We start from the raw sequence: 10,783 nt of genomic DNA, 5'->3' as shown, positions 1-10,783 counted from the left end.
TCCTAGCTCCTCAGAGATCCATCCTCCATCCTAGCTCCTCAGCGATCCCACCTACATCCTCCATCCTAGCTCCTCAGCGATCCCACCTACATCCTCCATCCTAGCTCCTCAGCGATCCCACCTACATCCTCCATCATAGCTCCTCAGAGATCCCACCTACATCCTCCATCCTAGCTCCTCAGAAATCCCTCCTCCATCCTCCATCCTAGCGCCTTGGGGCAGGAATAAGAGCTTTGAGACGGCCTTCACGAAGGAGAGCCAGAACAACGTACTGTTCAAGCGAGGAGCGAGGAGCTATCAATAAGAGAAGTGAGATTCAGCCTGAGTCTGTCTTATGCTGCGTTCCAGACACCATTTTTAGCCAGTAAGTTACGACTTCAAGTCACGACTTGGTAGCGTTCCAGGCAAAGTCATGAGCTGGCTAGCTAAACATTGTGCCGTTGACAGGGTTAGCTAGCGCTAGCGGATACTAGCGATTTCTAGTCTGCAACATATTTTGGGCTTCATTTAATAAACATAACTTATAGTAGTACACAATCGTATGTGTATTGTTTTGATTACAATGTGCGGAATTACTTTATGTTATATTTGTCTATTTATTTATTATATATATATATATATATATATATATATATATATATATATATATATATATATATATGTGTGTGTATACATATGTGTATATACCGCGGCGCAACGTGTGTGTTACACTGCCGCCCGCACCCGCGCAGCGTGTGTGTACTGCCGCCCGCACCCGCCCGCAGCGTGTGTGTTACACTGCCGCCCGCACCGCCCGCAGCGTGTGTGTTACACTGCCGCCCGCACCCGCCCACAGCGTGTGTGTTACACTGCCGCCCGCACCCGCAACGTGTGTGTTACACTGCCGCCCGCACCCGCGCGCAACGTGTGTGTTACACCCGCACCAACGTGTGTGTTACACTGCCGCCCGCACCCGCAACGTGTGTGTTACACTGCCGCCCGCACCCGCCCACAACGTGTGTGTTACACCCGCCCACAACGTGTGTGTTACACTGCCGCCCGCACCCGCCCACAACGTGTGTGTTACACTGCTGCCCGCACCCGCCCACAACGTGTGTGTTACACCCGCACCAACGTGTGTGTTACACTGCCGCCCGCACCCGCCCACAACGTGTGTGTTACTCTGCACCAGCAAAACTTTTTATGCCCGCACAATAATAGAAATGCATTGATTTTGTGGCTTCTCCCGTCCCGCAGCGGAAAACACGTCATTTTACAGGCTATTAATGCAGAGATTCATGGGGTTCTTTGTTTCGTTTTCCTGACAATTGAGAACTTTTTCCAAATGTCAAACTTGCCTTGCTTTTTTTAGTGCTGTAAATACCTTCTTTGAGTTTCCTTTTGACATCATTTGTTGACATTCTGTCGCTAGGCTACGTCCCGATCCTGCAGTGTTTTATATATATATATATAATAAATATATATTATTTCTCACTGTTAATCACCTGCGTCTGTACAGCATCAACAGGGGGCGCCATTGTTGTTTATGTGTGTGTGACGTCAAAACCTGTAACTGGGAGTACAACCATCTGGTACCAGTTCACGGGGAGTAAGTTAGGGGTTTGACTGGCGTTCCAGGGGACTTTCACGGGGAGAAGGTTGTGAAAACACGAGTTACGGGTTGCTTGGAACACACCATTAGTCTGCTTTACTTCTGCTTTGTAAGCTCTGTGACGACATTTTAATGCAGAAATGTTACATATTGTACCTTTAAGGTTCCCTTATTTTGTACATTTTGGTTGATAGAAACCAAAAACTGATATGGAAACTTTATGAAAATGGGTCAGATTTCACCCAAGAACAACAGAAGTGATAACTTCCATTCTTATACTTACTAATGGTATTGAAAAGGTCTTAAAAAGTCTGAAATTGGACTTGTGGAAACCTGGGGGTCACCCTGACACCCTAAACTAGGAGAAATGAAGCGTAGGTGTTATAAATATGTCTGTTTGTTGCCCCCCCTCCCTGCAGACTCTGGACTTCCCTCTGGAGGAGCGTGTCAGTCTGGCAGACCTGACTCTGGCTCTGGACAACGAGATGCTGGTCAGCGGGAACGGCATCCACCAGGCCGCTCTCCTCTCCTACAAGAACGAGATCCAGCACCTGCAGTAGGTTTCCCAAAGTCTGTCCTGTCCAATCAGCTGCTCAGCTCCACACCTGCAGACTGATACGGGGTGTCCTTCACCTGAGACACGCTGTCAGAACTGTGTTGCCCGTTCACAAACGTGTCCTTTTTCATGAATATTTACCTCCACCATCAATTCCAAGTATTCCTATTGGCTTGACATGTTACATTAGCGTTAGCATGAACTGGGGGAGACGCTCCATATTCATGCTCCATCTAGAAATACGTTAGCTGGTAAGAGACATACAGGACATACTGCTCCTCCTTAGTGTGTGTGTGTGTGTGTGTGTGTGTGTGTGTGTGTGTGTGTGTGTGTGTAGGGTGGTGGCGGAGCAGGCCTGCAGGGAGCGGGACAAGGTGAAGGCAGACCTGGATCAGGCTGATCAGAGGAACCTGCAGCTGGTCCGAGAGGTGGACGACCGCCACGCCAGCATGGAGACGCTCAACCAGACCATGATCAGGTCAGAACAACTGGTTTCTACTGGACTGGTACTGGTACTGGACTGGTACTGGTACTGGACTGGCCGTGCACACCGAGAACCATAACTATAACAATATATAGTTTTTAAAATCGTTGTTCCACTCGGCAGGGCTATGATCCTTCAGCTCTGTGTGTTTTTAAACAAACTACAGACAGACACACACACACAGAGTCACATACAGACACACACACACACATACAGACACACACACAAGCGATATAAAGCAAAATGTAGTCTGTGGCTGGCTCTGTGATTGGCTCTGTGACTGGCTCTGTGATTGGCTCTGTGACTGGCTCTGTGATTGGCTCTGTGACTGGCTATGTGATTGGCAGGGACCTGGAGCAGGACTTCCGTGATAGGCTGGCGGCTCTGCGCAGCCAGTCGGAGCAGGAGAGCGAGGCTCTGCTGGTGCAGGCGGAGAGAGAGCGCTGCACGCTGCAGGAAGAGCTGCAGCTGCTGCGAGCGCAGGAAGCGGAGCTACAGGAGGAGCTCCGCAGCGCCACACAGGTCTGTCGCATTACCTTTTAATGTTTCATAACAACAATCAATACATGCACAAACACATACAGGGTCCTAAATTATACTCAGCAAGTGCCAAATGTGGGTACATGGGGCTGTCTGCCACGTGGTGATTGGATGTTTGTACCATAATAGTTGTGTTTTTTCCATGTGGGGAAAGCTGAATGGTCAGATTTGGTGAGTTTATAATGAACACATACACAGTTGTGTATATGTTCTAGAGCGGGGGTCTCCAACCTTTCTTCATCTAAGGGTTACTTTTAAAATAACAAAAGTGCCAAGAGCTACTTGCCAGTCCTTCCAGAAAAATGTGGAGTTTTTTTGTGATTGTTCTGGGCAAAAATCCTTGATTATGCGGCACGTTTTCTTAAAAAATGTGATGGAATATGCGAGATATTTATGCGATGAAACTGTGGTTCCATCGTGGCTTCATCGCGGGGTTTACAGCTTTTCCATGATGTTCACGTCGTATAATTACATAACTTCATAACAGGGGAAATGGCTGCTCTTGTGTGGTGTGTTCAGGAGAACGGTCGTCTGGAGGAGGAAGGCAGGGTTGTGAAGCTGAAGCTGACTGAAGCAGAAAGCTCCGTGAGCAGACTGCAGAGAGACCTGGACGCACTGCTGCACGACAAGGTGACCAAACACACACACAGCCTGTCTGTCACGTCAACACTTCAGAGGGGGGGGACAACCTGTCTGTCACGTCAACACTTCAGAGGGGGGGGACAACCTGTCTGTCACGTCAACACTTCAGAGGGGGGGGGGACAACCTGTCTGTCAGCGTCACACACACACACACACATACAGAAACAAACACACACACACACAACACACACAGACACACACACCCACCCACACACACACACACACCCACACACACACACACACACACACACACACACAGAGACACACATACATAACACACACACACAGAGACACACACACACACACACATAACACACACACACACAGAGACACACATACATAACACACACACACACAGAGACACACAGACACAGACACATAACACACACACACACACACACACACACAGAGACACACACACACACACAGACACATAAAACACACACACACACACACACACAGACACATAAAACACACACACACACACACACATAACAAACACCCAGACACACACACAGAGACACACCCCCCTCTCAGGTGACTCGTAGCTGATACATTATTGATGAAAGTGTCCTGTGTGACTTCATTCTCCGTCTCGTCTTCTTCGCTGCGACTGTTGAAGATGACTTTTGAGCTGATGATTGGCTGTTGATGTTTAACCAATAGCGTATTTTGGTTTTTGATTGACAGTTTGGCGGCTTGGACCCGACGGCCGCTGGTCTGAGTCACGAGGAGAGATTCTCCACGATCGTCAAAGACTACGAGCTGCAGTGCCGGGTAAGAGACAGACAGAGAGACAGACAGACAGACAGACGGAGAGAGAGAGAGAGAGAGACACATTCTGTGTGTGTGTGTGTGTCTGTATCTGCGTGTGTGTGTGTGTCTGTATCTGCGTGTGTGTGTGTGTGTATCTGCGTGTGTGTGTGTGTGTGTGTGTGTGTGTGTGTGTGTGTGCAACACATCTTTCTGACTTTTAGCTGCTTTCTCTCTCTCTCTCTCTTTTTAGTACTTTCTTTGTCGCCTTTTCAGAGATTTCCGACCATTATGCTGCTTTTTCTGACTTTTTTTGTCAATGAGTTTGTGTCACTTGTTTGTGTTCAGGAGCTGCGGGACAGAAACGATGAGCTGAGCTCAGAGTTGGAGCTGCTGAAGAATCAGAGGAGTGACAGGAAGTCCAGACGATCTAAAGGAGACACAGCCTCCACTTTGAGCTGGAGTGAACAACGACCCACCAGTACGGAGTCAGACTCTGGTACCAGACACACCTACACGCACCTACACGCACCTACACGCACCTACACACACAACTACACGCACCTACACGCACCTACACGCACCTACACGCAAGGCTACGCGCCTGCACGGCGCTGCGCTACACGCACCTACACGCACCTGCACGCACCTGCACACAGGCTGCACGCGCCTACACACACCTGCACCTACGCACCTACACGCACTGGCGCCTACGCACGAATACACGCTGCGCTGCACTCTGCACGCACCTGCTGCGCGCCTGCACACCTACACACAAAACTACACGCACCTACACACACCTGCACCCACGCACCTACTCTACGCGCCTGCACACAAACTGCACGCCTGCACACAGACTACACAGCGCCTACTGCACGCCTGCACGCACCTACACGCACCTGCACACAAAGCTACACGCACCTGCACGCACCTGCACGCACACAGACTGCGCGCACCTACACACAAAAGCTGCACACGACCTGCACACGCCTACACCCAGCACCCCATGCACCTGCACACTACCTGCACGCACTACGCACACCTGCACGCACCTACACGCACCTGCACGCACCTACACACACGCACACTACCTGCGACACACGCACGCCTACACACGACCTACACACGCGCCTGCACACACACCTACTACGCACCTGCACACACGCACACTACGCACGCACCTACACACACGCACCTACCCACGCACCTACACACGCACCTACACACACACACTACACGCACCTACACGCACTCTACACGCAGCACTACACACACGCACCTACACACCTACACGACTGCACGCACCTGCACACACAACTACACGCACCTGCACACACACACACTACACACACAACTACGCGCACTCACGCACGCACGCCTACACACTGCACTCAGCGCGCTCTGCACACACTACACGCTACACTGCGCGCTCTGCACGCACCTGCGCACACGCACACTGCACACTGCGCACCTACACACACACACTACACACGCGCTCCTGCACACTGCACTACACGCATGCCTGCACGCACTACACACGCACCTACACACACACCTACGCGACGACGCGCCTACCTGCGCGCCTGCACATGACTACGCACCTACCCACGCACCTACGCGCACACTACACTACCACACGCGCCTACACGCACACTACCCACGCACACTACACACGCACGCACACACACACCTACACACACAACTACACGCACCTACACACGCACCTACACACACAACTACACGCACCTACACGCACCCTGCACACACTACTACACGCACCTACACGCGCACCTACACACGCACCTACACACACAACTACACGCACGCCTACACGCGCACCTCACACACACTGACTCACACGCACCTACACTGACTACGCGCCTCTGCACGCTACCTACAGCACCTACACTACGCACAGGCACTGCGCGCGCCTACACGCAAGCTGCTGCGCGCCTACACACAAAACTACTGCGGCACCTACACACACTACGCACGCACTCTGCACACACAAACTACGCGCACTACACGCACTGCACTGCACAAACTACACGCACTGCACACGCGCCTACACGCACCTACACGCCTGCACGCACACACACCTACACACACAGCTACGCGCGCACGCACTACGCACCTGCACACGCACTACTACGCACCTACACACACTGACTACGCACTGCACGCACGCGTACCTACACACCTGACCACGCACTCTACGCACACACAGACTACACGCACTCTGGCGCCTACACACCACGACTCTGCACGCACTGCACACACACTACTACGCGCACTGCACGCACATGCTACAGCGCACGCCTGCAGGCTGCGCGCCTGCTACACAAAACTGCACGCGCGCCTGCGCAGCACCTACACCCACACTCGGGCACCTGCACACAAAACTACACGCACCTCTACACACACACGACTACACGCACGCCTACACGCACACCCTACACAGCACTGCACACCTACACCTACAGCGCCTGCACACACCTACACACGCACCCTACATACGCACTACACACACTGCCCACACAAAGCCACGCACCTGCACGCTACACACGCACCTACACACACGGCTACAGCGCACCTACACACACAGCTACACACCTACACACCTACACGCACTGCTACACACACACCTACACGCACCTCACACGCACCTGCACACACACCTACACGCACTCTACACACACACCCTACACACACCTCTACACACGCACTCCCACACACACCTACACACGCACCTACACACACACACTACACACGCACTACACACACGCACACACTACTACACGCACCTACACGCACTCTACACACACACTACTGCACGCACCTACACGCACTGCTACACACACCCTACACACATCTGCACGCACTCACACACTACACGCACCTGCACACTACCACACGCACCTACACACGCACCTACACGCACCTGCACACACTACACGCATACTACACGCACTACACATACGCACGCACTACACACACACACGCACCTACACACTACCTACAGTACCTACACACACAACACACGCACCTACACACACACGCACTACACACACACACCTACACACGCACCTACACACACACGCACCTACACACAACACCTACACGCACCTACACACACACAACTACACGCACCTACACACACACAACTACACTACTACGCACTACTACACACACCTACACACACCTACACGCACCTACACGCACCTACACACACCTACACACACAACTACACGCACCTACACACACACCTACACACACAACTACACGCACCTACACACACACACCTACACACACAACTACACGCACCTACACACGCACCTACACACACAACTACACGCACCTACACACACACACACCTACACACACAACTACACGCACCTACACACACACCTACACACACCTACACACACAACTACACGCACCCACACACACAACTACACACACAACTACACACAACTACACACACACCTGCTGTACAATAGACTCTCAAAACATAAAAAGGAAATAAATAAAATACAAAGAACCTAAAACAAACTGAGCAACAGTAGTGAAATCAAATGTTAAAGATAAATACATAAACACTAACAGAATAACAACATGATATAAAGCTTATAAACTAACTCCAAATAGAGAGATCTTCAGATATAAAAATACAGAGAGAGCTTTTAATCCTAATATCCAGAGACGGTGAGAGCCACAGTTTAGGGGCGTAGAGAAATCTGACAGCGGAGGTGGAAGATCTTTTTACTGCATTGTTGGGTTCAGTCTTAATTTCTGTGATTTTAGCGGGCTCGGGCTTGTGCTCCAGGTTGCGTGGTAAGTGAGCGGTCAGCTGATACGTTCTGATTAGCGTGTAACTGGATGCTGAGGAGGTGAAACGGAGGCAGGTCTCTGGAGGACTCATTTCATTTCTTTGTTCCAACTTCCAAGTGGCCGATAGCCTCCGTTAAAAAGGCAAAAGAGCTGTGTGTGTGTGTGTGTGTGTGTGTGTGTGTGTGTGTGTGTGTGCGCGCACGCACTTTTGAATCCTGTCGATGTGATGCGTGAATTATACTGGCCGTTCCCAAGCTGGGTTTGTAACGCGCGACAAAGGGGAAACGGTAAGCATGGACGAGCTCGAGGTTAACGTGACGCCAGGACTCTGAGTGCCTGCAGGTCTCTCTGGTTAACGTCCTGGGTTAAGATGAGCTCTTTATGGTGAATGAAAGGCTTGATCCCACCAAGTAGCTCATCCAATCAGATCCAAGCGTTGACGTCAATGCTGCTGCCAGTTCTGCCGTTGTTTACCTTTTTCTTCTAGTCCGTAGAAAGAGCAACGTCGGTAGCCTTTCCTCAGTAGCGCCCCCTCTGTTCAGGAGAAGACTGCAGCTAGTGTCACGACCACCAGCGCGGGTATAAACAGTTACAGCAATTCCATGACGTCACATCCGCCGAGTGGCGCCCGTGTGCCGGCTCGCGGTGTGAAGCACGTGTCAGCGCTATATTCTCTGTAATCACTGCTGATAGACGGCCTGTTGTTCAGTCGGGCTGGAAACGGGTTCAGGCTTTTAAAAAGCTGTCAGTCTAAATGTACTTGTCGGGCTCGGGCCTTGTCTGACTTACAGCTCTAGTACAAATACTCTGTTAGGAGTAAAAACACCACTCAAACTCTTCAGTGAAAGTACAGAAGTATCAGCATCAAAATATACCTAAAGTAGCAGTAGTTTGTGTAGTTAAGATAAGATATTTTTAAACAAAGAAAATAACAAGCTGGGAGTAGAAACTGTGCAGGAAGGCAGTATCTGCCAAGCAGGTTTAATCTGTTCAGGTAGATGATGGACACACCCCCACACACACACCCCCCACACACACACACACACACACACACACACACACACACTTCCTCCCAGCTGTGCAGTGTCAGTGTTCAGTCGCATCATGTCTCACAGTGAGTCTGTTTTCTGTTTTAAGATTTTCTATAAATCTCAGTTTCCTGATTTAATTCTTTAGTTTAAAGTTGTTTTTCCAGAAACAGTCTGAGCTGCTGCCTCAGATTCTCCATGTGACAGTGTTACAGTGTGTTACAGTGTGTTACAGTGTGTTACAGTGTGTCAGTGTTACAGTGTGTCAGTGTTACAGTGTGTTACAGTGTGTTACAGTGTGTCAGTGTTACAGTGTGTCAGTGTTACAGTGTGTCAGTGTTACAGTGTGTCAGTGTTACAGTGTTTTACAGTGTTTTACAGTGTGTTACAGTGTGTTACAGTGTGTTACAGTGTGTGTCAGTGTTACAGTGTGTTACAGTGTGTTACAGTGTGTTACAGTGTGTTACAGTGTGTTACAGTGTGTTACAGTGTGTTACAGTGTGTTACAGTGTGTTACAGTGTGTCAGTGTTACAGTGTGTTACAGTGTGTCAGTGTTACAGTGTGTTACAGTGTGTTTGTGTGTGACAGTGTGTGTTAGTGTGTGTGTCACAGTGTGTGTCACAGTGTGTGTTAGTGTGTGTGTCACAGTGTGTGTTAGTGTGTGACAGTGTGTGTGACAGCGTGTGTTACTGTGCGTGCGTGCGTGTGTGTGTGTGTGTGTGTGTTAACAGTGTGTCACAGTGTTAGTGTGTCACAGTGTTAGTGTGTCACAGTGTGTGACAGTGTGTCACAGTGTGTGACAGTGTGTTACTGTGTGTGTGTTACTGTGTGTGTGTGTGTGTGTGTGTGTGTATGTGTGTGTGTGTGTGTTAATAGTGTGTGACTTTGTTTGTTTGTTGTTTGTTCAGACGAGTCGGAGATGAAGCGCAGCTCGTCTCCTCTGGTCCGGAAGAAGCTGCAGCCAGCAGATAAAACCGGTGAGAGACACACACACACACACACACACACACACACACACACACACACACACACACTCAGAGGTTGTAGTGACTGTGATAGGCTGAGACGCCTGTCAATCAATCCAAACATTGCCACAAACCACCAAAACATCTCCTTAATGACCAAGTGAGTCTGTTATCTCTGGAGAATTGACCCTTCGCTAAGCCCCGCCCTCCTTAGTTACTGTGTCTACGCCTGACAAGCTTTCGTGCCTGGCCCGTCTATTACAGTATGAATGCACCGGTGTCAGACATTCACAAGGAGATAATAAGTAATGTTTGGCGAACAGGTGAAATATCAGCGATAGCAAGACAAAAGGGACTGCAGGATGCATTCAAGGGATATATCCACGACAAAA

At 50.2% G+C, this 10,783-nt stretch overlaps 1 protein-coding gene across 3 annotated transcripts in view; it reads left to right on the top strand.

Moving 5' to 3' along the window:
- Nucleotides 1–10,783, top strand: part of ninl (ninein-like) — a 61,243-nt gene that overhangs the window by 26,370 nt on the left and 24,090 nt on the right. For 2 of the 3 annotated variants that reach the window (XM_078281610.1, XM_078281609.1), the window contains exons 8-14: nt 2,011–2,147; nt 2,485–2,625; nt 2,979–3,153; nt 3,691–3,801; nt 4,504–4,590; nt 4,915–5,065; nt 10,335–10,403. In XM_078281610.1, coding sequence (XP_078137736.1) covers nt 2,011–2,147; nt 2,485–2,625; nt 2,979–3,153; nt 3,691–3,801; nt 4,504–4,590; nt 4,915–5,065; nt 10,335–10,403 — 871 coding nt within the window. Of the gene's footprint in view, nt 1–2,010; nt 2,148–2,484; nt 2,626–2,978; nt 3,154–3,690; nt 3,802–4,503; nt 4,591–4,914; nt 5,066–9,458; nt 9,512–10,334; nt 10,404–10,783 lie in introns of those variants that run through there. The other variant, XM_078281611.1, reaches the window with a different exon arrangement.

This window comes from Sander vitreus, chromosome 23, assembly GCF_031162955.1.
Source record: "Sander vitreus isolate 19-12246 chromosome 23, sanVit1, whole genome shotgun sequence".
NCBI lineage: Eukaryota > Metazoa > Chordata > Actinopteri > Perciformes > Percidae > Sander > Sander vitreus.
Note: the sequence above shows the minus strand (reverse complement) of the source record. Positions and strands in the feature narration are given on the sequence as shown.